This window comes from Diaporthe batatas (genome assembly GCF_019321695.1).
Source record: "Diaporthe batatas strain CRI 302-4 chromosome Unknown Contig00014, whole genome shotgun sequence".
Classification (NCBI taxonomy): domain Eukaryota; kingdom Fungi; phylum Ascomycota; class Sordariomycetes; order Diaporthales; family Diaporthaceae; genus Diaporthe; species Diaporthe batatas.
The window spans coordinates 1,108,234-1,135,068 of record NW_025408561.1 but is presented as its reverse complement, the minus strand read 5'-3'; the positions used below and the strand labels follow the sequence as shown (position 1 = coordinate 1,135,068).

The following is a 26,835-nucleotide window of genomic DNA, read 5'->3' as shown; positions in this document are numbered from 1 at the left end:
AAGAAATTAAAATTCGTCGTAGACCAGTATACCCTATAGTTGATAACTGCCCAACCTTGGAAGGTCAATCATTACTGTGACCAACGATCGCGATCATCAACTTTGGCCACAAGTATCGTGTTCGGGTCTACGACCTCTGGAGCCGTGATTTTGGCCTGGGTGAAGACAAGTAGCATCATAGGGAAAGCAATGCCAATCAACAATGTTGGACGCCGAGCCCCCCCCCCTCCTCCCTCCCAAGTAGGACTGTCCAGATGTCGTTACACGGGAAGGAACGTGGTGCCCTTTGGGTAACTACAACTGGACGGGTTAATTTTTTATAGGAAGCCTATACAGAACCTAGCTAGCACTTGAGAAAAGCAAAACCTGAATAGACGTAATTAACATAAATCTATATTACTAAATCCTAGCAGTAAGGATAAAATTGTAGCCTTTCGCTGGGAGTTGGTCCACCGTGAACTCTTGATAACCTTGGAAGCTTGAACTTCACGTGGATAGCAAGTATCTGGGTACCCTAGGGTACCAAAGAAACAATAGTATGTGCATAGCCCATGATAACAGCCAGTTCTATTTCTAATAATATAAAATGGCGTTCATCATGAGATAGCTTAATACCGCTGTTCCCCGCCGAACTACCCGTGTGAGCATGGACGAGGCCAATGAGCTCGATGCAAACAGTCATGGCCGCCTGGGCGCGGGCTTGCGTTTCCGCCAGGTCATTCACGGATGAAACACATGCACACTGGCATCTACGCCGTCAGCTGACCACATATGCATGCAATTCTAGCGACACGTGGAAAAAGCGCTCGTCAGTGGAGTCGCAATCCTCTTGGTAACATTGAAGGTATTATCAAGGTCAGTTTGTGTACTGGAATGGCCCGAGCTTCAGTTCACGGGATCACCAGGGTTGTTCCTTGTCCCCAGTTTGAGTGGTTTTCCATCCTTGGAAAGTGAGGCGATCGCCATTTGAAAGTACACAAGCGGCTTAGTCCTGCACCAGTCTCCATACTAATGGATTCTCAGCCGCGGATGAGCCGGAGCTCAACGGTGAAGACCCAGGGAACTGCCGTCAGTGCAGAGCTAATTTTACGGCCTTTATGTCATTCATCCTTTGCTCTGCCGCACCGAATTCACCGATGCCCTTCGAGCTCGCGTCCTAGATTTGGAATTCTCTCGCACACGAAAAACATACATACGCGCCTTCGGCCGCCCGCACAACCCAATCTATCTCTAGGATGGAATGCCCCAAAATACTCGCCTCCCCATCCGTAAGCATCAAGTTGTCCCACCGCGCTTTGCATCCGCCAGGCTCATCTGATTGGCGTGGCGTTGGCGGCCACATTTGATCGGTCGGGATTATTCATCATCTGTGGTCAGGTACACGGATGTAACCAAAAGCTCGTCTAGGGTCGTGCCAGTCATCAATCAAAGTGTGGCGGGACCTGTGGAGATACATGTCCATACCTGAGGAAGAGAACCTTTGTAATGATGATGCGCGCTTTCCCCTGTCACCAAGGGTATAAAGAGAGCTGCCGCGGTGCTCAGTCCCCTATTCTGGGTTTATAAGGTCTTAGCATTTCTGTGCCTGCACGGCTTCATATACATTATTCGCTAGACTTGTTTGCACATACCTAGGTGCCACGCCTATCGATATGTTGTTCACGCCTTCGTCGTCCCCTACCTGGGCTTTTCTCGCCATAGCCAGCCTATCTTCCGCTCGGAAGTGCATCGATCTATCTGTCGAGGTGCCCGTTGTCTCCAGAAATGCGATATTCAACCGTACGGCACCGACAGATAATGTCGAAGTGACCAACTTCGTCCTTGACTTGACTCGCCAAGGGCACAACCTCACGAACGAGGTTCTAACTGGCGTGAGTCCTCCATTCTTGACATGGCAGTGCCTACTCCATATTCTAACCGCCGCTAGTATGCAACCATCGAGAAAACTTACACCGTGGCGGCTACATACTGCGAGCCAGACGCAGGGCCGTCTAAAACTGTCCAACTACTCACTCACGGGATTGGCTTTGACCGGACGTATTGGGATCTCCCTGTCTACAACTACAACTACAGCTATGCGGCTGTAGCAAACGACGATTATGGCTACAGCACATTCGCATGGGACCGGCTCGGGATTGCCCAGTCCGATCACGGTGAACCCGTCAACGAAATCCAATCCTCGCTTGAGATCGCGGCGTTGCACACGCTGACCCAGCAGCTGCGCAACGGCTCCATTGAGGGCATCGGCTGCGGCTTCAACAAAGTCGTTCACGTCGGACACTCGTTCGGCAGCATCCAGAGCTATTCTCTGGAAGTGCTCCACCCCGGAGCTAGCGACGGGCTCATCCTTACAGGGTTCAGCCAGGTCGCCCAGTACAACCCATACTTCGCCCTCGGGGGCAATTTTGTGACGGCGAGTGGGTTGCTGCCTTTCACAAACTATCCGGATGGGTACCTCGCCAACGGCAGCCCTTCTGGTGTGCAGATAGATTTCTTCGCCCCTGGGAGCTTTGATCCTGCGCTGTTGGATTTGGCCGTCGCTTCAGGCAAGCCTGTAACCATTGGAGAGCTTTTGACTCTTGCAGGTGCAACAGCAAACCCGAATCCCTTGAAGGGTCCTGTCTTGATTATTACTGGAGGTGAGTCCGACAAACTGGCAGTGAAACTTAAGCTGAAGTCGAGGGAGACTGACAAGCCACAGGTCGAGATGTCCCGTTCTGTGGTGGAGATTGCCGTTCAACAAGCTCTTCGCTTCCGAGCCTGTTGGAGAAGAGCAGGCCCTTGTTTCCCTCAACCAGTAAATTCGAGGCTGTGGTCGTCGGGGAGGCTGGTCATGGACTGAACTTGGAGTACTCACATGCCTTCACATATGGCAAGATCTTGGATTTCATCACACAGAATATTGGTTTGTAAGTAAGACCGTGATTTTGTAGTTCGACTGGTGGAAGCGACCCTCCCTGGTATCTTTTAGACCATTGCATCTATGATAAGAATTTCTTTCATTATTTTAAATTGATCTTTATTAATAAAAATTAAAACATTATTTCTATACTTTTTAGAATATTATATAAAAGAGAGATTTTAAGTTAAAGAAACTAACTTTAATATAAAAAAGTAGTTAAAAAGTAGTTTATTTTTAATTTCTATATATATAAAATATATATAGTACTTTTATATAATAATAAATATTTAAGATTTAATATTTAAAGAAACATATTATTATTAATAATAATAAAGAAATATATAAAATATAAATATATAATTAAACTTAATATTATATAAATAAAGTTAGAAAGTATTATTCTTAATAATATTATATAAATATTATTAAAATAAATAGTTTATAAACTATTTATTAATAAAATAATCTTATAAAAAAGATTTTATAATATAAAACTTAATAAACTAGCTTTATTTTTATAAAATAAATTAATATAATTTTATTTTAAATTTATAATTAATAAAATAATAATATAATAAGAATAAATTAATTTAAAAGCTTTTAATATAAATTTTATATAAAGAATTAAATTTTAAAAGTTAAATAAAGTTTATTTATTATATATTAAATAAATATAATATAAAGAAAGTTAAAGTCTAAATATTTAAAAGTTAAATTCTTTCCTTTTAAATATATTACGTTATTATTAAAAATTTATTTACCTTTATATAATATATAAAAAATTTAATAAAAGAAAGTTTTATAAAAAAGTTTATAATTCTTTATATAAATAAATTTTAAAGTATATATTAAGTAATTATTAATTTTATACTTAAAGTATAAGTTAATAGTTAGTTTAAAAGTTAAATAAATAATAAATAGATAAATAATTAAATAAAAAATATAATATAGTTAAAGCTAAGTAGCTGAAAAATATATAAGGTTTGAGCTATTGCGGGGTTACCCTGCACCTACTACACCACAGCAGTGGGTAAGAACTGAAGCCCACGGGTAATTAGAGAATTAAGGGCGAAGGGGAAGTTTATTAGTATGGATATGTCGAGAAGACCAGATGTGCAGTGGCCGACTTGCATCCAGTTTTAATATAGGTAATGACACCTGCCTAGCACCTCCGCAAGAACCCGCCGGCTCCTTAGTCACGGCTCATGTACCTGAGCATTCAAATGTTACCAGCATCTCTCCAATGTCAATCACCACACAACTTCTGACTTGTACCCTAGCTATGCCCCTAATCATCTTAATATATGTAAGGGTGTAGAATAAAAGTCTACCTAGTGGTTTCGTTTTTAATCCCCATACATATAAAATATATATAGCACCTTCATATAGTAATAAACACTTAAAACCTAATATCTAAAGAAATATAGTATTAATAATAATAAAAAGAAAATATAATATATAGGTATATAGCTAAACTTTATACTATATAAATAAAGTTAAAAAATATTACTCCTAATAGTACTATACTAAAATTATTAATATAAATAACCTAAGGGCTAATCTATTATAATATTAGAATTAAAGTTAATAAAATAGTTATATAATAAAATTAAAATAGTCTCTTAAAATAACCTTTATAAAAGAAGAATCCTATAATATAAAACCTAATAAGTTAACTCTTCTTTATTAATACACTTATTATATAACTATTTAAATCTACCCTTACTAAATAAGTTAAATATATTATAATCTCTATCTTAAATATATAACTAATAGAATAATAATACTATAATAATAAACTTATTTAAGAAAACCTTTTATATAAATTTTATAAAAAATTAAAACTTTTTAAAAATTAAATAGAGTTTATTTATTATATATTAAATAAATATTATATAAAAAAGTAAAAGTTTAAATATCTAAAAACTAAATCTTTCTCCTTTAAGTATATTACTTTATTATTAAAGATTTATTTACTTTTATATAATATATAAAAAATATAATAAAAAAAAGAGCCCTATAAAGAAAGTTAATAACTCTACTATATATAGATAAGTTTAAGGGTATATACTAAATAATTATTAACTTTATACTTAAGGTATAAGTTAATAGTTAGTCTAAAAGCTAAGAAGATGATGAATAGATAAATAGTTAAACAAAAAATACAATGTGGCCGAAGCCAAAAGTCTACCTAAGTATGTATCAAGTTCACTGCAAGCAGTAGAGCCTTAAGGGGCTGGGTTCTACTCAGCCGAGGTCACAGCTCGAGAGCCCGGAAAGGGCCCCAAGTCCCCGAGCGGGCCAAAAGTGGATAGGAAGACGTAACAAGAACCGCTGAATTTTCTTCGGCCGTTCCAAGCCCGAACGGAGGCTCTACTGTGGTACAGGACAAGTAGACTAAAAGCCCTTTCGACGTCAACCGTGTCAGGAAAATTGGCTCCGACGATGGTTTCTGCTCGACCCACGGTCAGGTGGCGCGGGCGACCCTCTCGTGTGAGTCAATGTGCAAATGATCTGAAGAGTCTCGGCCTTGGTCTGTGGGAGACTGGGGGGCATTGCTCCTTTTTCAATCCGTCCTGTCCTTTCCTTCAAACTGAATGCCGCCGAAGGACGTTCCCCTGTCAATTAAGAATCCGGGGCCGTCAAGCTTAACTTCATCGCTGCATGCGAGAGCCTGGCTCCGATCTCCACCGCTCCAACCGGAAACTGCAAGCCAGCCATTTGACCTCTTCTCCGGACGCTCCACCGAAGCATACTGTAACTCGGGTCCCACCATCCTCTCGTATTCTTCGTCGACTTTGCGCTCGAAGAGATCGTGGTCTATCTAGTCCGGCTCTGACACTCCGGAGTACGTCGATCGGCTGGGCTCGATACCTCGTCCTAGATCCACGAAAGCCGTCAACATGCGAGGCAAAGCAGAAGTCACAACTGCGGCAGCAGACCCTGAAGACCACGCTACGCTGCAGCGGCCGGTAGCTCCAAAGGATGACCCCGTTGACAATCATCAACAGCCCGCGTCCTGCGCATCAAGTAATGCCGGCGGCGTCCTGGGTAGCGTCGAGGGAGAACTGATAGATTTCAAGACGCTCCACTGGTTGTGCGTAGCCCAGCCGTCTCTTTCTTGTCGGTTTGCGATAAGCTGACACTTTTCTCAGACAAGGAGGCATTCTGTTGGTAGCAGAGACGGTGTCCTTGGGGATCTTGTCACTCCCTTCTGTTCTGGCAACGGTTGGCCTGGTACCTGGCATTATCCTGCTGTGCGTCGTTAGCGCGCTGGCCACGTACTCTGGCCTCCTGCTTGCCGAGTTCCGCAAGCAGTATCCCTTCGTCCAGAATTTCGGAGATGCGGTAGGACTCCTTGGGAAATCGATTGGCATGGGCGGCGTCTTCAGGGAAGTGTTTGGCTGGGCCCAGACTGTCCTGCAGATCTTCCTCCTCGGCGGCCACATCCTGATGTGGACAATTTGCATGAATACCCTTACAAATAGCACCGTCTGCACAGTGGTTCGTACCATATTTTCTCTCAAACCCCACTTTCTCACGTTTGGAGCGTCCCAGAACGCACCGTTTGGAGTTCCGCAGTAGACAACTGACAGACACTGCTAGGCATGGGCAGCAATTGGGATGTTGGTTTTCTGGTTATTCAACATCCCTAGAACTTTAAAGTACACCAGCTGGATGTCTGCGGCATGTAAGTTCAGGCGTGTTGACCGAACATTGGTCCAACTACTTAAGTATGCATCTAGCTCCACTACTAACAGCAACAAAGCCTGCATTTCCATTCTGGTCGCTGTTCTGATCACCGTCATTGATGTTGGAATTGAGAAACCCATCGGGAGCGCTTCCATCGAAGTGTTCAAGTCCCTTGGCTTTGCTCCAGCTTTCCTTGCTGTGACCAACATCTCAAGTGCTTTCTGTGAGTTATTGACCTGGATAGACAGCCCAGGCTCATCACAGCAACTCTAACCCAATTTTGTCCAACAGCCAGCCATGCTATATTTTTCAGTGTCATTGCCGAGTTCAAGAACCCGGATGACTGGCCAAAGGCGCTGGCATTCCTCCAGGTCACTGACACCACCATTTACATTATTTCTGCCGTCATAATCTATGTTTACGTTGGGCCAGACGTCCCGTCGCCAGCTCTCTCTGCAGCTGGGAGCGCCGTTGTCCGCAAAGTCATTTGGGGCATTGCCATCCCCACTATTGCAATCGCGGCCGTCATCTATACTCACGTCGCCTCTCAGTACGTTTTCATGCGTTTCTTCGGCCACACAAAGCACGCTGTCAGGAGAACCAAGCTGGCAACCGTCGCCTGGCTGGTCATCACCTTGGCTATCTGGGCGCTAGGGATGGTGATATCTCAGTCGATCCCCGTCTTCAATGATCTCCTTGGCATTGTGGCCGCGGCATTTGCCAGCTGGTTCTGTTTTGGGCTACCTGGGATCTTCTGGCTGTGGATGCATCATGGAAACTGGTTCTCGGGTCGCAGGCAAATAATCCGCTTTGCTGGGAGCGCGCTTCTCCTCTTAGTGGGTTTTCTACTTTGCGTCTTAGGTCTCTGGGTCTCGATTCAGTCAATCGCCACCACATCGGCCGCGAAGCCCTGGACTTGTACTAGCAATGCAACGGGATAAGCCGTGCGTTTAGATTAGTTCAAATTCCATTAAAATAAAATGATACTTTCCGCTTTACCTTGCTCGAACTCGTGGTAACTTCCCGGCGCTGACGGATGCTGTCAACACAACTGAGGGCTCAAGTTGCGACATTTTCCATCTAAATACTTACGATCGACCCACTGATTGTCGAGATTACTCCTCTGCAAGATTTCAAGGTTGATTGATTATTTGATTCATCTACGTAGCCATGAACATGATATGCTTTTCCAATGGCTCGGTCTTTGAGGTTGTCCATCATACGGGGCTTGATATCGGCCTACACTGGCATGTCACCTATTCTTAGTTCATAGGCTCCTTTCTTTATTTGAGTTCCTCTATTAAGCCGGAATAACAGCAAGTATCATAGCAGGACAGGACCCTGTATTCTTAGGTCATTATTTGGAGACATCTTTCAAGTAGTGATGATACTCCTTAGAGATCTAGTGCGCTTGGCTTCTGCGTGCTTTGACGCGTGTATAGCTGCCATGGGCTGATAAAACACAGATTTTCAGAAAGATTGATCGATTATCAAAGCATATTGTCCAACCCCACCAACCGCGGGGACCGTTGGGCCTCCCAATAATGGCCGACACACTGCCTCCAGGGCTGCCACCTTAAAGGCGTAGCTGGATAGACGGCAGAAGGACAGTTAATTTTAGGTAGGAATATTCTGTTTTTTTTTTTTAAAAAAAAAAAAAACGCTGGGTCTTGAGCGTCTACCACTGTCTGAAGGCGCCATAGAAATGGAACTACACAAGCGCGGAGGGATACACTATCGTGTTTGCTGCCTTGGCGACAGCTGGCTGGCTGGAAGAACTTTACGGCAGACGAGGCCCCGACGAGAATAACAGTATTTTCAGCTACGCGAATTACCACTACAAGTACGGGAACCGGAATGGGCCCATAATCGCATACCTGGAGACCGCCAGGGAAAGGCCTAACTTCGCTTTGTGGACAGATACCACAGCCCTAGAGTGTGCGACGTCTGCTCCGCCAGGGCAGCCGGATCACAGGCGTGGAGTTGGAGTCGAGTTCACGCGGAGCACGCTTGCCCATGTCACTGCCAGCACGGGGCGTGTCATCTTTTCTGCTGGGTGTTATTTTGGGTCCCCAGAGATCCTGTCCCGGAACGGATCAGGGCTTATGAGCAGTGGCAGGTTGTGGCCGACTCCGACTCCGATGGACCGAATTTCAGATGGCGTCGGTTGCCGGTTGGGGAGATACTCAAGGACCGTCAGGTTACCGACTTCCAAATCCCACGTCTTTCTATCAAGAACCACGATTGGTCAAATGAAATGTTGGCCAGCCCTGTGCAGACTAATGTCCATGGCCCTAGTGAGTAGTCAATCCTGTTCCGCCCCGTAGTTATTGCGGCGAGGTTGGCGTCAAGACTCAGCAAGACTTGACGCTCTAATCGTTGGGTCCTACTCCATAGTGCTCGTCGGCGTAGAGTGACCCGACGGGGACACCGCGGTTGTCGGCGTTCAGACCAATGAGTTGTTGGCCGGCGTCTTTGACTTTGTTATACTGACGAAGAAGTCTGATGTGTTCGCTCACGGTGGAGTCGGCGGGTTGCCTACGATTCCGTCAGCTTGGTTGCCAAGCCAAGACTTGAGATGTGTACATAGAAGCTCTCAGGAGACTCACGTTAGACGAATCTGTGCTGCCTCAAGCGCTTGGCGCTTCTGAATGACTAGCACGCAGTGACTGTGTATGTCTTTGATAGCCCGACACTGGATGGTAAGCATGGTTATTCGAAACCTGGCTTGAGTAGCAGCCACCTACTGCAGCATCCACCCCAGAAACAAATGCAACCTGGGAACGGAGGGTGCCATTAGAGAAATCCGGTTGGGGTGTGTGTTAAGCAAGAAGGCGTGATGCATAGGCTTACCGTGTGCGAGGCATCGTCATGACTGCTGAGGGGCACGTAAAAGCGATCCTCAGGACCTGGCCCGGTGATGGTGACGGTGACCTCGCTCTTCCCACGCGATGTGTGTGCCTCGGCTCTGATCGGACCCCAGACGTTACCAGTACCAACAAGAGCAGTCCCAGAACCGTCGTCATGGATGTGTGCCTTGAAATGAGCCAAGTGATCAAGTATGGCCGCGAGGAGCCCCCCACAGCCTCGGCCGTTTGCCGCTTCTGCTGACAGGGAATGCTGCAATTCCTGGATCAAGTCACAGTCGGCTGCCGACAGTAGTGTGGTCTGCGCAACGGCATCCGCCAGCCCACCGGCAGCGGTGCGCGCCTGACCCATCCTGCGAAGCGCTGGAGAAGTTGTCGGGCGTGATGTTGTTTTGCTCTCCAAATGTCCAAGTGGCATGATGGATGGATGATGCGTTATGGATGATGATACCGGAGATCACCAAAGGTCAGGTACCCTAACCCTCCGCCCGTCTTGGCCTCGGGTGGCACCAGACTTGCAGACCAGGAGGTCTCGGCAAACCGCCCGATGGTGGCGAGCTCACGGCAAGACCCCTGAGGAGATCCCCTGTGCCAATGCTGTCAACTGAGCTTGGCTTCGGTAAGGCCACACGCCAAGGACCTAGCTGCCTGCTCCGTACAACCAGGCGGCCTCGGGGGGCTTGTGGTTCCCCCATGAGGCCACAATTTGGGCCCACCGAGAGCACAACCCAGGCGAAAAGAGACGACAATACCAGAAAGCATGGACGCAAGAGATGGAATAAAAGATCCCGCCTTGGTAGAATGGCTGATCCGACACATGATGTCTGCATATGTGCATCTCTGCCTCTCTTGCCTCTCTTGCCTCTCTGCCGCTGACCCTAGGCTTCTTGGCATCGCCGTCTAGACTCCGACCAACAAGTCCCCGTCTCCGATAAGCACTGGCCGGTCTGGGCTGCCCATCGGACTGCGCGACGGCAGCTCACCATGCCGTTGCAGCCGGGTGGGCGATGACGCCCATGTCCTCGACGTCACGGGCTGCATCGGTGCAGAGGACGACTCGCTCATGCTGGGGCAGTCCAATGCGCGCCTCGGGCACTCGGCGAAATTGTCCCAAGCCTGCCTGACCTGGGGAGCTCTTGGGATTCCGGGGGCGGGGATTGTCGTCGTGGAGGCGAGCATGTCTCCATCCCCATCCACCAGAGCTGCGGTGCTGGTATATGGGGGAACTTTGCGGAGGGGTGGGCCCTCGGTGGGGACCGTGAATGAGCTCCTCGACTCCTCGCAGACCTGATTTGAACGCTTGCTCAGGGCACCATCCAACGGCCCGAATGGCAGGCCTCGACGGTGGGCTGGACGGTGGGCCACCACTGATGAATTCCCTGGGCGGCATGTCAGGTCCTGCCAGGGCAGGGCAAGAAAGAGTCAGCGCGGCCGTGTGCGCTGTCCCGGCCAGAGCATGAGGAGGACCCTTGGATTGTGATCCATCATGGATCGACTTCGTGCATGTCGTTTTTCGGGTCCGTTCGGCCACAGCCGCGTCCGCTGCGATTGATGGAAGAACTCTGGAGTCACTCCACTCTCAGCGAGACTTTCCTCAACAACACGTTACTAAGTCGCCCAAGTACCTCCTGCTGTTAAGCCGCTTTGGTCCAGCCTGCCGGCCAAGCGGTGTGTGCCGCTTAACACCCGCCCCTGTAGCCGTCATGCTATGCACCCATCATCGGCTCCCTGCGACAGGTGCTGTGCTCGTATCATCAACTACACTCGGCCGTGTGCTCCCTCCCCACGGGGCACTATGGATGCCTTTATTATATCCGGGGTTCACACTCCCTTACAGCGGACCTCTGCGCTTCTGGACTCTTCTCCATGGTCTTTCCATTCAATCTCCTTTGACTCTCACCTCACCACTCAAAGCATTTGCTAGAACACCCACTCTTGCATCTAGCCATCCCGAAATCTCGCAAATATGGCGATAATGGGGCGTAAAGGATACGCCTGGTAAGTCAGACCTGTGCCCCTCAAATTCAGAAAACTCCAGCAGAATCTCGGGCTAATAACAGTCCTCTCAACCAAGGTTCTGCGCCCTCTCCGCAGCCATGTGCAACTCATATTACGGCTTCGACGCTTCCGTCTTCAACGCCGTCCAAGGCTCCAATGCCTGGCTCGATTGGATGGGCAATCCTGGGCCCAACCTGGTGGGAGGTGTCAACACAGCCTACTCCGTCTGTGCTATCATCAGTGGATGGTTCATTGCAGCCCCAGTAGCCGATTTCCTGGGTCGGAAAACAGCAATGGGTATTGGTTCTTTTCTCATTATAATCAGTGCAATCCTGGAAACGTGCACTCCTCGCGGCCAAATCGCATGCTTCATCGTGGGTCGTGCCGTCAACGGTATTGGCCAGGGAATCGCTCTATGTATGTCTTGAACACAACCCACTGCCCATTTCTCAGCACACATGATCCGATAGGATCCAATCTTGCTAACAATATTGTAGCTGCCGGACCTTCATACATCGGAGAAATCACGCCCGCAAAGATCCGTGGAATCGTCATGACATTTTGGCAGGTTGCCTACAGGTACGCCTTGCTGTTTTCTTTTACGCTTGGGTCTTATTTGACTGACACAACTTGGTAGCGTCGGCCTTTTCCTCGCCTTTTGGATCAACTTTGCTTGCACAAAATACCTCCACCGTCTGCCGGCAAATTGGGACTGGAGGATTGTGTGCATCTTCCAAATAATGGTCCCAATCTACGTGCTTTGCATCCTCCCAGGTCTCCCCTCCTCCCCAAGATGGTAAGCCAAATTCAGCCTCTACTTCTCCCAAATAACACTTCTAGCTGACAGTCATCTGCCACAGGTGCATCAAGAACGACAAGCTTGAGAAGGCCCGAAGCTCGCTCATGGCAACCCGTTTCAGCTCGGAAGAGGCAGAGGAAGAATTGCAGACCATCATCCAGGCCGTCGAGTTCGAGAGGAACAGCAAGGAGACATCCTCAGGCTACGCAGCTCTCTGGAAAGACAAGAGTGTCCGCAAGAGGCTGCTACTTGCCCTCGGCATGAATGCTGGTCAACAGCTAACCGGTCAGGGATCTTTGACAACATATTCCACCAAGATCTACCAGGGTGTATTTGGCGATCCGTCCACCATTGCCCTCATCAACGCCCTGAACGCCACGCTTTCCATTCTGTTCTGCCTCAACGTGACCTGGATTGTTGAGCGGTGGGGGCGGAAGGTCTTGTTCATCATTGGCGGTGCCGGTTAGTTTTGCTGAGCAGCCCCCTATGTGTTCCGATAGCTAACATCTCTTAAGGCATGGCCTGCTGTATGCTCATCGTGGCCACCGTGGGCTCGCAAACCCCGACCGATGCTGACGGCGCTAAATCATACCCAGTCGGAGTCGCGATCGTGTTCCTCCTGTTCCTCTTCATTTTCTTCTACAAGCCATCCTGGGGTGCCGTCACCTGGATCTGGAGCTCTGAGATCTTCTCGCTCAACGTGAGGGCCCAAGGTGTGGGCATGGCGGGACAGACGCAGAATATTGCCAACGCCATCGTGCAACAATTCTTCCCTCTTTTCCTCAAAGACTGTGGCTTCTACGCCTTCTACATGTTCGCGGGTATCAACTGCCTACTCGTCTGCTACGTCTTCTTCCTCATCCCGGAGACAAAGGGCGTCCCCCTCGAGGAGATGGACAAGCTCTTTGGCGGAGCCAGCCACGTCCAGGGCGGTGCTATGATGCGCCATGACACCGATATCACCACCACCGAGCACCACCGACCTACCTCCAAGGCCACCACCGACCATGGCGGCAATCACGTCGAGGGCTCAACCACTCCCGAGGAAAAGTGAAGGGTATGATTAATGCTGACGATGCTGAAAATGGTGCTCATTCAAATTCTATGCCACGAAAATGATAGGCAATTAATGACTAGCACTGGTGGCGTTGCTTTACTGGAGCTGAGGTATAATTGGTGGTTTTCCTAGGATAGCCTATCATGAGAAGGACGGACTCTAGACCATTTGATAGACCAGATATATAGATGTGTGCCACGCCACACGAATCGGCACCGAAATCAGGAGATTCCTCGAAATTCACATTCCAATCAACTCATCTTATCGTTCCGTACTATCTCTATGGGGGCATTTCGTGGCGACTTCTGAAATCTCTATTAGCACCACTTACCCCAACGCGCTAGTCATCAATGATGCATGTGTATAGACTGTGGAGCGCTTGCGTAAACCGTAATCAGCAAGGCAATAACTGCGGAGTGGTCTGGGTGGGCCTGCACAAGGGATTCGGCAACAGCAGCCAACCCGCCGCCACCGAGATGCACAAGTTAGGGGAAATGGCGCGTGTCAGGGGTCTAAGGATGGGGCTCCAACATGAGCAGACTCCGGGTTACTTCCGGAGATGCCAGGGTGTGGTTGAGGACGACCCATCGGAGTGATGGGAACGGTCGGGCTGCGCTGTACCGACACTCTGGAAGCGGTTCATGCTGCACAATCCGGATAATCTCTGCTCGTGGTTCTCCGGCGACATGTCGGACGATCTTTGCCGCCTCACAAACTTTCAAAACCAGACATTTTTTCGCTCATTGTTTAATTTGTGGGGCCTGGGTCTCGATCGAAGTTAAGATCCTTCAAAATGGTTTTGGTCGACGGATGATCTAAGCTTAACTCTGATATTAAACACAACCTCACGAAGCCTTCCCTCGGCGGATGATTTTACCAAGTCAAAATTATGTTGTTGAAATCTTGGGGGTGAGCTTCCTGCTCCACTTGATCCAGCAAAATTGCTCGGTGTACCAGAACTGATACACACGTTATAACACGTGGGCAGATGATATCACGAAATCGCCCACCTAGGTAGTACTTACCTAGGTAAGTATTTGTAGTGTTCGGATACGGTACGATCACCCGACTGAATTATCATAGATTTCCACAAGAATAACATTGAAGTCTCCGAGACTCTAAGAACAAAGCACTGTTGCCATAAAGGCTGAGTACGACTCGAGAGATTGCCGTTACCGTGTACGTCCATGAGTACGCACGACCTCAAGTGCTTTTATGGCTAGCAAGAAATAATTGTGTGTATTTGAGCGCATTCCAAATTGCTCAAGCGTGTGAAGACCATTTCATAATGTATTAACCCTCGCGTAACGGATGAGGTCGCAATTTTCTTCTGGGAGGCAAGGAGTTTGGATATCTAAAATCACAACAGCCACGCAAATTGACAGAAATTGACTTCCATGAACAGGAAAGATCCCCTGCGCAATTATACCTAATAAAGCGGCACCCCTTTTCCGTAGGAGCCTGGCCAACGGCTGGAATTAACGTCTTTCTCAATGTGTCGCTTGTCTTGGCTGACTGACACGACGGAAGCGATGCCGCCTATAGCATTCTTTCCTGGTATACTTTCTTCCTCTGCTCCCGCAATTGTCCCCCGCTGTTCCGAAGCTTGTGCTGCACTTTCACTGGCCAGACTTTTGCCGCCACTGCTGCTCTTGTTAATCGGCCGCTTCCCCCCATTGATCAATGTCATCCTAATACCCTCGCTGTCGAACAGATCAGGATTCCTCGCTTTGACGACCTCGATGAGTTTGTTCAGGATGCTGAACTCCAGCTTGAGCTTGACGCTATACACGAGAGCCTTCCAGCTTGTCTGCAGGTCGTAAAACCCAGAGAACTCGAGCACCAGGATGGAAATATCAAGCGTCATGATAATAACGTTGATAAAGATGAGCCAGTACATGATTTTTCTTCCGTCGATGTTTTTGTTGCTCGACTCGAATCCGAGGTGCCGCGCCTGAAGGAACTTCCAGGACTCCTGGATGTAGACGAAGGAGATGATACATTCTTGGACGAAGAACACCGACAATTGAACCTTTTCATATATCGAGTATGGCATGACGAAAGGCGCGCCATTTTCCGAGCTGACGCTGTAGAACAAAACGGATATCGGAATGTGACAGACTATGGCGTCGAAGATGATCATCCCCAAGATGAAACGGAGCTTGCGTTGGTTGTGCAGCAATAGGTGCAGCCGGGAGTAGAGGACGACGCTTTGCCCTGTGATCATGCTTGACCACCCAACCAGGACCAACGAGACGTAAGTCAATCTTGAAGCAAGACCAACATTAGGGTGCAGAAACTTGAGCAGGTAGCCGACTGCGTTAAAGGATATTCCGATCGTCGCCACGAGCATCGACCAGAAGTACAAGCCTCTGCGCTTCTTGAACTTCGTGAATATAATGATGATCAACTCCAGAACATTGTAGAGAGCCAGAGAGATGAAGGCGGTGATCACAAAGAGTGTCGGTCCGGTGACCAGACTGTCCCCGGCAATCCCACGATCGCTTCTCCTTATTGAGAACATAACGAATGCAAGAGGCACGAGCTGGCGTCGTATGATAGTCGCAAACTGATCGTGGACAATTAGTATCTGTCGATATGCTCCGCTCTGAAAAGCTGCTCGTGGACCATCCGTCGAGCGACGTTTCCAGAGGAGCGCGAACGAAGTGGAGGGTAAATATCACTAGGATACGGGTATTAAGCTCCGAAATGAACCTTTTGGGGAGGTAAACCGTATTAACTATCTGTCACCCCCCTGAATAAAGCTTGGGCCCCAATACACGCTCAGGATCCACTAACAGAAGCTTTTGCATGGCTGGTTAGACTTTGTGCGGCGCAAACAATGCCCTCCATCCAGGCTATAGCTGAGCTGGAGAGGCCTCGAAATGATTCGGGCGCCGCATGGCCTGTTCACACAATGCTTGCTAATGACTCGAACAGGCAGCACTGCGAGCGCCAGTCCGGTGGTCTCAAACTTGTTTGTCCCTGGAGGACTGAGACAGCCGCCGAGACAGCCGGGTTCCGGCAGTTTCTAGACTGACCCAAGGACGGCGACTTTGCAGCCACAACGGTTATTGCAGATTATCGGGACCTTGGCCCATGTCACTTGCCAGCTCATCGTGCCGTAGGGGGTTGTACTTCCCATCAACATATGATACTGTTTCATTTGCCGTTAATGCTATGTGGTCAGCCTGCGGATCGGGCCTAAGGTCTTCACCCACATGCCTCACCGAGCACCTGGGCTGAAGCCTTGCTATAATCATGAGCTCATATGTGTCTTGAGGCTCGATTATACGTGTATATCAAGATGTCAGATGATGGTGGACGCAAGCACCGGGCACTAGCCAGGTATAGTAATGATAGAGAGACTTAACACGTCTGATATACACCACTTGTTGAGGACAGCTCTTTGGCTTGCGCACCTGCACGTTCATTCACACGGCAGCTCATGCTGTCAAAGCCTGAGAGGGGTAGGACCGTCCTCATCAATTGTTTTTTTTTTCATCCCAAATTCGAAAGACCAATGCACACTTTCCTAGAACTGTTGGTGACGCGCTTGTCATCTGAGGCTGAGTCAATGAGGCGAATCAAAGCATGCTGAAATGGAACCTCAGGATGGGTATTTCGGTTGCCAACGAGTCGAGTCGCCTACCGTGCCCCACTGCTTCTTGGCCAAGCAAAGGATCTGGGGAAACCTTATCTCGACCACATCCGGGTGCCGCTTAGTTTTGAAACCTTCGCTTGGACGAGGGGCGGATCAGTAGGAAGCATTCCTTTACTCATCGGATAGGTGGCTGACTATTGAGCCAGGGATTATTGGGATCATCTTGCCGACTTCTGCGACCGAGAGGGGCTTGGCGATGTATACGACGCTCTTGTGCGGCAGCAGATGAGGGGAAATGTGTTATAAGAGTAACGGTAAGGAGTTTAAAGAACCTTAGAATCTATGCGATAGGTCCCTGATCGCCATATCGGCCATTCTCTTCTGTCGAGGACACCATTTCAGCAGAAACGTTGGTCGGACTCCAGAGATGCTGGCAAATGAGGACACCACTGCCAAGTAGCGATCATGTGCACCAAGTTGTATTTGGAGGAGGGACATGAAGATCGACGAGAAGCATTCTGTCGTTGCATGTCACATAAAGCGCAAGGGGGATGAATCAGAGCAACATACCCACCCATACGCTTCCTTCATTTCTCCGACTTGTCGGATCATCCGACGGCTTCCGAAGGGAGAGTTCCACAATCGCCACGGTTGCCGCGGCTGGGCCCGTGTCCCCAGCTCGAATCTCGGCGGGGAGGGATTCCCTCTCAGCGGCCCTTCAGCTGCTGACATGGGTGCAGCCGAACCTTATTTCAGTATTCTCCGGTTTGTCTTGTCCGTCAAGGGACCCCAGCCCTCGTTCGCTCCAACAGTGATCTCTTGACGCCCAAGACCAACCTTCCTTGCTGCGACTGCCAATAACCCAATCGGGGTTATTTGAGGACGCCCGCCGGCCCCTCGGGAGCAAGCCTGTATGCTTGACTTTGAACGAGCACAGAGCCTACGGTATCATCTAATCAAGTAGCTGACTTGATTAAAAACTTTGACCTTACACGCTTCGCAGCGCCCCCCACCCCCCGCGCTTGTGTCTGCTTGTTTATCCTTCTATGCTAAGTGGCGAGGAGGGCCTTGTTCGCCATCTCGTCCCGACGTCGGCCAGGGATTGTAGGGTGTATGTACAGCAACTGTGCACCAGATGTGACCGTGAAAGCAAAATGATGGTAAAGCGGGGACAGCAATCTGAAGCAGCGGGAGGGGAAACAGATGGCAAACATAACACTGGATCCTGCCAGGCTTGACTTGCTGGTTTTCCGAGGAAATCTGATCCCATCCCCGTGGCCGAATACCATCTCATTCTGCCAAATGACGATCTTACAACACATATGCTCTCAGGATGACCCTGATAATGAAGCTAGAAGGCCAAGACCCGCGAGGATAGTCAAGTCCAGGCCAAGCATGAGGGGGAAAGAGCCGCCCATAGCGCAGGCGGGCGGAGAACAACGAGAGCCAGAAACTAGCCAGGTGATTAAGCTTGCCCCCCCCCCTCCGCCGGAGAAAAAAGAAAAGAAAAGAAAAACTCCATTGTTGGTTAGAAACTAGAGTACTGACTTGGCTGCCGACGGGAACAAGCACCCCAAGATAGCTGACTCCAAGTCCATCGGGGAACTCTTCTCGCCGACTCGGCCCACCTTGGGTGCTCGGCTGTCGTCCTGGTCCATCCGGCAGAGGGCTCATCAGGCGGCAACTGCCGAAGCCACTACAGACACAAACAACAATAGACTGCTACGCACGCGGTCTTCAGAGCCCATCGGTGGCCCTTCAACTTCAGCACACGCACCAGAGTTCGAGCCGGAGGCGAGACCCACGCTGCGGACTCGCCTTTCTGCTTGGTCCCTCCATCAAAGAACTGGCGAAGGTCTTGCTGTCCTACAAAGGATTAACCCTTCTTACCTAGCCTACTTTCCATCCGGTAGACTGGTTGTTGGTTGAGGGACGTGCAATGGGGTATACCTGACTGAGAAAACCAGAATTGTCTTGGGGGAGATAAAGACACGAATATGTGGTAACTGCTGGAGGGGCAAGGGAAGTGGCGTTAACACCAAGTCTGGCTTCGGAACTCCAATTGGGGTCTGTTTTGATGGTGAATAGATTCTAATGCAGAAAGACTTGTTCTGCTCAAGGCCAAAATATCATCTACACTGTCCAACTCCTGCTCTTTTTAATCTATAGATATCCTTTGCCCTTGACCAATTTGCGCCTTACTACCCAGAATTCAGGAATCGTCCAACTCTAAGTACCAGAGTCTACGCCCCGGCGGCGCTCACCGCCGAGCAATCGGCTGTGTTTCAGCACCCATCTCGAATTCGTTTTCCATCTCGCTTTCCCCTTCAACGGCCTCCGGCTTTCCGTGCTCGCCTGCGTGGCCAGATTCGCCGCCCATGCCTACGATGTCGATCCATTTCCAATGGTCGACAATGACATTGCCGCTTCTGTCAAAAATCGCCTTATCGTCCTGTACGCCGTCATCGAAGCCCCCATCATCGGCGTCTGACCGGCTGCTGGTCTCTACGGCACCCAGCTTCGCGCTGGTATCGGTTCCCTCAACCAGGTCGCCGACCCAGGTCCGAGCCACCGGCACACCGTTCGCCCGAAGCAGCTGCAGGCACGCCCGCACGTTCAGCCTCAGCGCCCTCTCCGGCTCGTCGGATCCAAACACCTTCTTGGTCAACCAAGGGAACAGCACGCCGAAATCGCTCTGATTCAGGTGCGCGCTATTCACGACATAAAAGAAATTTGGCTCTGGCAATCGCACGCCTGACCCCGGGCGCTCGAATGCCGATGCTTTAACAACAGGAGCGCTGGGGTTTGGCGAGAGTATGCGACACTTTGTGTGTAGGTGTTCTGTCCATTTGAAGAAGGCCTCTGATTCGATAGCGAGGATTGCGGAACCGCCAGGTGCCGTGGGTTCATTGTCGGCGTACGCTGGTAGGGGGAGGCGATAAAGGGCGGTGGTGGTTGGTGAAATCAGAGGAAAGCACCACATGTCCAGCAAGATTGTGGGGTTTGCTGGCGTTATTTGCGCGCGAATACGAGTGCCTGGTGCAGGCACGAAAAGGGGCTCGTCCAAGTCCTTGAGCTCGGGTGCGTCGACGTAGTATGTTGATTTCAGAAACTGAACCACGGTTGCGGCGCCAAAAGAATGGCCGGAAAACAGAATCGACCCAGGGTCTTGCACATTCATCTTGGTCGCGAGCTGGCCAAGACATTCCGCGGGAGTGCTGGTGTTCAGATTCTTGACGGGCAGCCCGACGTCGATATCCAGTATAGCCTCATGTATTAGGCCAAGCTCCCAGAGTCTGAGTTTCAACTGCTTGTTCCGCGCATCCCACGTTTCTTGGTTTTGATGGTGCGCGATCTTGATATACGGGACTGTGCGCCTGGTGTTCTTGACGAAGAATTTGTCCTGGGCAGCAGGATCACGTATAAAAGACACGGCAGCGCTTCCATCGCGATGTTCCGGGCATATCACCACCATGCCGTGAGAGGCCATAGAGCCAGCAACATGGGAGTATGCGTTTCGATTACCGCCAAGCCCATGCGAGAAGATCATGGTAGGCCATCGCCTATTGGGGATATGATGGGGCTCGAGGATGGCAGCGTTCTTGTGGACGGGTATCGTGGTGTAGTGCACATGCCTTGGAAGAAACCTGCCAAAGCACCGTGGTTAGCGAGGAAAGCTGTAAAGGTTGGCCGGCCAGCAGGTGCACACACGAGAGAAGCTCAGAGGTGAAGGCACCGAAACCGAGAAACTTTGTATATGCTGTGACATGACTCCGCTGGGGAGCTGGAAGCCATGTTATCCTCTTTCCCTTGCTGTCTGGTTGGGCAGGATAAAATATGCGGAACTGGACGGTCAGAATGTCGGCTGCGTTGGGGGGTGCTGCGCTTGGCGCGTGGAGGTCGGCAATTGGGATCTCGACGTCGGCGGTGCCGACCTTGTAGGGGCCGGTGTATTCTGGTAGAGTTGGTACAGGGTTGACTTTGTTCAGATAGTACGAAATTCGCTCCGAGTAGGCTGCCTTCTCGGCCTTGGCCGTTGGCGGCGTCATGTCGAGTCACAGTCAGAATCGCCGACCGCGGGCTTCCCCACCGAATTGCTTGGTCGCTCGGTCGCTCGGTCGCTCGGTCTGTCGCTCTGTGGCTTCTGGTGTGGATGTACGATCGTTGACAGGAGATCTGAGTGAAGGGGCGCTACTGGCGTTACAAGGCTGGCTGTCACACAAGGTTGCAGCGCATGCCGAGGGCTCTCGTGGTCGAGGGGGAAGTGGGTCTCGAGGGCAGCAAAGGGTTCGTTTGGAACTGTCCCGAAGCAGCCTGAGGGCATTAGAGGCTAACGTCCTAGTCTAGACAAGATTTAAAAATACTGTAGTTTTGTACGGCATCGATCGGCCGGGCAAAAGGACATGTTCTGGGACAGAATTGAAGTCCTGGTCCGGTAGCGAGGGACGATGGCGGTCAGGCAAAGAAAGGTAAGAATAGTGAAGGAGGCGCAGACGTTGACGGGCACCCGGCACCGAGGCTCTGGCCCTTTCCAAGCCCCTGGAACCAAGCTGGCAAGGGCTCGGCTATAATTGGACCCATCAGTCTCTGCAGCCAATCAGACCTTCTCCTCAAGCTTCATCGCGTGTCCGGTTTCCGTTTACGGCTACGTCATGTGCCCTTGACGGCTTCTAGAACGACCCGACCGGTTGGAATCGTCATTGTGTTTTGATTATTCTGCTGGCCTGCATTGGTTTCTGCTCCACATACCCCAGGGTAGTTAGCTCTGATCACAATTTGCCGAGGCTCACACTCACACGATGTCTGCACAGCGCAGTACAGCGCATATCTTACTCAGGAGAACGTGGTATACTATTGCCTCCCATCCGCTGAAGCCAACGCATTTTAAAATAGCAATCCCGGACGGTTCGGTTCGGTCTGTGAAGCTGATCCAAGTCTGATGCAGCCCACTGTGTGCAGAGCAGAGGAGTACGAGATTTGGGTCCTGGCTGAGGATCGGCAGAATTGCACACCCTCCTCTCCAGTTCCACCGTGGTCTCTGGATCTGACAAGACTATCTGTCGCAACTTGTCTGATCGAACAACATTGCTGTCGTTGTTGCATCCCCGGGGTTACCAGTTAGCACATTGGTTTTGCTGTAGCTTCCATAAAACTGCTTACCTGAGTCGGCGCATTTCTTGTGGTCTTCGACACCCTCAACTGCGAGCTCCAATTTGTCGCAGCCAGTGAGACCGTCGAAATTATCCTGTCCATGCAGGAGCAACCACCATGGTGCTAAAGCCGCGACCCAATCCAATGTCAAAGTGGTAGCATTCTGAGCATTTCCCTCATCTCCTTTGTTCGGTTACTAGATGGTTCCAGTGTACCCGACAAGATCCGAAGGAATATGTTTCGTTTAAACGCCTTGAATAAGCAAGCTCTGGCCTGGTTTGCTTTGAAATGGGCGCACATAGTAGTTGACGGCTTTGAACCCTAGATATCACTACCTAGGTACCTAAGTACATAAGGAAGGTCGAGTTATAGCACGGTATTTTATAGTTAAATACTTTTTATACTTAAATAAAATATCTAAGGTTACTTCTATAATTATAAGCTATTTATAAAATAAAATAAGTATTATAATTATTATAATTAAATATTAAAGTTTAAATATTTAAAGTTAATTTTAGTTTAATTTATAAAGTTTTTAATATTTCTTCTTTTTATATATTTTTAAATATATATATAATAAAAGTAAATTTAAATTAATAATATACGTTTTATAACTCTCTTTAATATAAAGTTAAAAAATATATAATTATAATTTTAAAATTAAGTTTATATTTAATTATATTATATTATTATAAATTTATTTAATTTTTAATTTAATTTATATCTCTTTTAAATTCTTTTAATATTTTATATATATTTAAAAATATATATAGCGCCTTTATATAATAATAAACACTTTAAACCTAGTGTTTAACTATTATAAACGTTAATAAAAAGCTTTTATAACACTTACCGCTAGTTATTTAATAGAAGAGATTAATAATATATAAAACTTATAATATTACTACTCTTATTAAAATCTTTTATAAAGTTTTAAATATATATAAAAATAAGTTAAAAAGTTTTTAAATAATATATTATTAAGTTAGTTTATTATTTTATAAAAAGTTTAAAAGTCTTAAATAAGATAAGTAATTTAATTGATCTACTTTAAGAGTAAATACTACCTTCCTAGTAGTATAATTATAAGGCTAGATAAGGCTTTTAAATATAGGGGCTTGAACGCATACCCTTAGTTAGAACAGTTATTGCAATAAGAGGCGCATCTACTAACCATATACTCTCTCGTCCGGCCAAAAGACCATAATAACTAATCTACTAATTAGTTACTCTAGCAGTACATAAGACCCGTACCGTCACTGCTATTTTCGAATGTGGGTGATGGCACCCAGGACAAGCCTTACTTATTCCACTCCCGGGTCATGCGAAAATCTTCTTAACAAAGAATGTGTCACCTGTATCTATTGATGAATAGATAGCGGTTCGGCGTCTTGCTTCGCACAATTCACCACCTGTCCCTTGGGATGTCAACCCCCACAACGTCGGGACTGCTGGAACGTGAAGAGTAATACGACTTGTCGGAAAAGTCAGAGGTTTTAGGAAGCGAGATGTCGATATACAATATTTTGGTCTTGAATGAAGGTATTGAAGAGAGATATAGATTGATGCCAGCATCTGACTTCAGCAGAGATCTATTATCATGTTGCTATGTTCATTACAGGTGTTGTATCTTCATGAACTAAGTTGAAACTCCAAGGCAATTCCAATAAAGAAAGTAGAGAGTGCTTACCACCGTATGAAGGCTCCATGTATGTCCTCGGACGTATACGGAGTAGAAGCGAAACCACCAAAGAAAGTAGAGCTGCAGGATTAGCAGAACCTTTCAAGGCAGCACAAGCAGCCACTTTCCTACTTGTGATTCAAATGGATAATTAATAGCACTACTGTCCACAGTTAAGGAAGCAGCAATCACCTTTACCACCGTGGAAATGGACCGTGAGGCAATCTTGGGCCCCTTGAGGCAGGTCTTCACAACCGCAACATTTGAAACCTTAGGGAATTTCGGCCATCTGAAGTAAGCCTGGAAAGCAAATTCATCTCACACTAGAGGGTTTCTTGAAAATAAAGCTTGAATATCTCCTAGTCACTGGAGCATTCTTAGCAAACAGAAAGAGGGGTAAATTGCCCTAAAGATGTATATTTAATGCTGCTGCTTCTATTACTGTTCTTAAGCATATATAAACCCTTCAGGGGGTTGTGTCATTATCACTTATTGTCAACCATACAAAGCACATGAGATTGACAGATATAGTGCTGTGGCATGATTAGGTCCAGGCATGACTTGATACCTAGTGTGTTTTTTGGTGCTTACATAGTACTTATGTACCCTAAGCAATCGGCATCATCAAAAACTCAGTCGTATATGCCCATGAATATTTCTTAATAAGCTGATCTATGAAGCTCGCTGTTTCTTTGATATTTTTTCCAGCTATCAGCAGTGGGTCCCACGGCCAGTCTCCTGGATGATCATTCTATCATTCTTATCTAAAGTGCGCGGAGATCCGCCCAGGGCTGTGCTTACGATGCATGCTCCCCCACCGCCGACCGATAGGATGAGTTTGCAAGGTTGGGCTTACAGGAGTCTGGTGACAGCTTTCATTTCCGTCGCGCCGAAAGGAGTCAGCAGATATTGCTGTACTGAACATATGATACGAACGAGGAAATATTTGCTGCTCTTAGGTGCTTTCCATCCCACACTTGGACTCTGGCATCGGACGGTGGATGTGGAGCGTTCCACGTGGTCATCACACAGCGCCATTTGAGATGTGGGCTCCACCTGCCCAGGTGGTCCGTTCCCCTGTCCTGAGAGGGTTTGTTGCAACGCTGCCAGTTTTAGAATTGGCACCAGAAGCAAAGAGTGTAGACTGAAGAGCTTCAGTGAGAACATTCTAAAGTTATGATGTGAAATGGCTCAATGGGTACAGAATCGTCCACCGTGATCAATAGATTAGCTGTCTGTGGTCCTCGACTTTGAGCGACTTGTTTCCCAGAATGAGCCTGTCGCTCTTCCTGATTACTCACCGATGGCGTTACAGGCAGAGCAAAAGGAAGCCTTGTGTATTTTACCAATGCATCTCCACTCTTGGACATCGTCGTATCCGTTTTCTTGATACCGGCCGTGACTACCAGATGCAGTAGTGATTGAAATTTGACATGCCCACGTGCTCAAGAGGCCTCGACTTCCGCAGCCCGGGGTTGAAAGGACCAGGTCTCGAGTCAGGTTGGGACATCCTGGCTCACGGCTGCCAGCTCTCGGAAACGACAAGCTCGGGCCGGAAGAGAGACGTTGAGGCTCGATAGATTGAGTTTGCAGCATCCGGAATCGTACCTTACCTCCTCCACCACTCTCAGGTGACACCATCCACCTACTTCAGTTCTACCCGTGGACTGGGCCAGCCAGTCTGCGCCTCACGCCAAGAAATTTCTCCTACCAGCATCGCACCCCTGGCTCATTTCCCTGGCGGGACGTCTCTCGGATCACCGCCTGATGATGTGCCTCCCCGTAAGGCAGTCGACATGTCAGCCCCCAAAGCCCCAGTAGTATTTGCGTCGGATGCAACCCAAGGGGGCGTGCTCAGGAGGGCCGGGCACATGTGCATCCCCTGAGCAGAAACCGTTTCTTGACGAGGACCACCATGAAGGAAGTATCAAAACTGAACCCGGCCATTGATTCGGCTTCATCCGAGCCACGAGGGCCACAATACCATTCGCGTTCCCGGTTGACACAGATGCATGCTTCGACGGAGCCACCGCAGACCGGTTCCCAAATTATATTGGTGCGACCCGTGCCTCTCGATCCAACAGATGTAACCACCCATGCCGGTCCCATAATCTCTCACACCCACATGCAACGGCCAATTTTGCCCACGTACCGAGCAAAATGTGCAAAAGTCATGCAGGACCCAAAACCGCTTGTGCTAGTAGCACTGGGATGAAATCTTTGTCAAGCAGTTCGGATTCGACGATTTCTAGCTAATATTGACGAAGTCTAAGCACTTTACGCGCGATGGAATGATCACAACATCGTCTGGATTTTGCCCTGAGAGTACACTAGGGTATATATATGCCTAGGTATACATAAATGCGAGACTGCGCAGTTGCTAGCTGCCGGTGTCTAGTCTTTGGGCCTGAAGCCAGCCCCTTGGCCTTATTGTGGCAAACACACCTGCCTCAATAGACCCATGTGCACGCGAATTCGATCTCACCATTATTGAAGAAGCTGCACATCGCGCAATTCGACCACCGATTGGAGAGGCCACCCGTTCAGCTGAAAGGGGGCTCTCATGCCGGGCGTGTGGGGCAGCCGTTCAAGGTGCGTTCGAAACGGGAAGCTTGATTATTATTGGATGCCCTGCGGAGGCTCATCTAAACCCTTGGCGGCGAGCTGAGACCTCACTGGGCCGTCAGTGGACCGGTCCTCCGAGCCCTCGGGCGAGTGAGCTTTCAGGGTATGTGCACGACTCAGGTCGCTGTCGAATCCCACGGGAGAGGACCGACGGGGTTGAGCCTGCTGGGATCAGGGGGCTCGCGTCCCCGTTAATGATCTTCTTGCCTGCATGTGCGGGTGTGTGGTGCTGATCCCTTGCAAACTGCCCGGGGGGAGGGATCTGACATGTCTTGCTGCCGCAGTACTTCGTGGTGAGGTAGATATGTAGGCTATATAGTGAATCTCGCCCCGGATTGCTCAGGGCTGGGATAGTCTCGGTTTCGGAGATCGATCGTTCTCACTATTGCCTTCTTCTGGAACTGTCGAGTGTGGTGTTCATTCGTTTACACCAGCTCAGTCACTCTTTTTTCTGTTTC

General features: G+C 48.6%; 6 protein-coding genes across 6 annotated transcripts; 3 read left to right on the top strand and 3 right to left on the bottom strand.

Moving 5' to 3' along the window:
• Positions 1–1,652: 1,652 nt before the first annotated feature.
• On the top strand, positions 1,653–2,842 carry KVR01_010928 (uncharacterized protein; the record flags this gene model as incomplete). The annotated part of the gene is made up of 2 exons (XM_044789322.1): positions 1,653–1,871; positions 1,928–2,842. The coding sequence occupies 2 exons, from the start codon at positions 1,653–1,655 to the stop codon at positions 2,840–2,842; spliced, it is 1,134 nt and encodes a 377-aa protein (XP_044640075.1).
• A 2,499-nt stretch (positions 2,843–5,341) lies between these two features.
• KVR01_011023 (uncharacterized protein) lies at positions 5,342–7,536 on the top strand (the record flags this gene model as incomplete). The annotated part of the gene is made up of 5 exons (XM_044794776.1): positions 5,342–5,999; positions 6,058–6,406; positions 6,509–6,593; positions 6,672–6,818; positions 6,887–7,536. Exons 1-5 carry the CDS (start codon positions 5,806–5,808, stop codon positions 7,534–7,536), a joined length of 1,425 nt encoding a protein of 474 aa, XP_044640170.1. The 5' UTR covers positions 5,342–5,805.
• Positions 7,537–8,967: 1,431 nt separating this feature from the next.
• On the bottom strand, positions 8,968–9,880 carry KVR01_010840 (uncharacterized protein; the record flags this gene model as incomplete). The annotated part of the gene is made up of 4 exons (XM_044787562.1): positions 8,968–9,133; positions 9,205–9,290; positions 9,343–9,372; positions 9,449–9,880. The coding sequence occupies 4 exons, from the start codon at positions 9,878–9,880 to the stop codon at positions 8,968–8,970; spliced, it is 714 nt and encodes a 237-aa protein (XP_044639987.1).
• A 1,548-nt stretch (positions 9,881–11,428) lies between these two features.
• On the top strand, positions 11,429–13,313 carry KVR01_010975 (uncharacterized protein; the record flags this gene model as incomplete). Its single annotated transcript, XM_044792679.1, has 6 exons — positions 11,429–11,460; positions 11,537–11,877; positions 11,958–12,039; positions 12,098–12,256; positions 12,321–12,721; positions 12,775–13,313. 6 exons carry the CDS (start codon positions 11,429–11,431, stop codon positions 13,311–13,313), a joined length of 1,554 nt encoding a protein of 517 aa, XP_044640122.1.
• Positions 13,314–14,745: 1,432 nt separating this feature from the next.
• Positions 14,746–15,840, bottom strand: KVR01_010947 (uncharacterized protein; the record flags this gene model as incomplete). The annotated part of the gene is made up of 1 exon (XM_044792000.1): positions 14,746–15,840. One exon carries the CDS (start codon positions 15,838–15,840, stop codon positions 14,746–14,748), a length of 1,095 nt encoding a protein of 364 aa, XP_044640094.1.
• Positions 15,841–18,988: 3,148 nt separating this feature from the next.
• KVR01_010776 (uncharacterized protein) lies at positions 18,989–21,419 on the bottom strand. The gene is made up of 2 exons (XM_044784979.1): positions 20,632–21,419; positions 18,989–20,567 (listed from the first exon to the last, which is right to left on the bottom strand). The coding sequence occupies exons 1-2, from the start codon at positions 20,967–20,969 to the stop codon at positions 19,181–19,183; spliced, it is 1,725 nt and encodes a 574-aa protein (XP_044639923.1). The 5' UTR covers positions 20,970–21,419; the 3' UTR covers positions 18,989–19,180.
• Positions 21,420–26,835: the final 5,416 nt, after the last annotated feature.

Coding starts and splice junctions, on each gene's coding strand:
- KVR01_010776 (XM_044784979.1), bottom strand. CDS start 20,969: ATGACGCCGCCAACGGCCAAGGCCGAGAAGGCAGCCTACTCGGAGCGA. Junction 20,568..20,631: donor TTCACCTCTGAGCTTCTCTC/GTGTGTGCACCT, acceptor GTGCTTTGGCAG/GTTTCTTCCAAGGCATGTGC.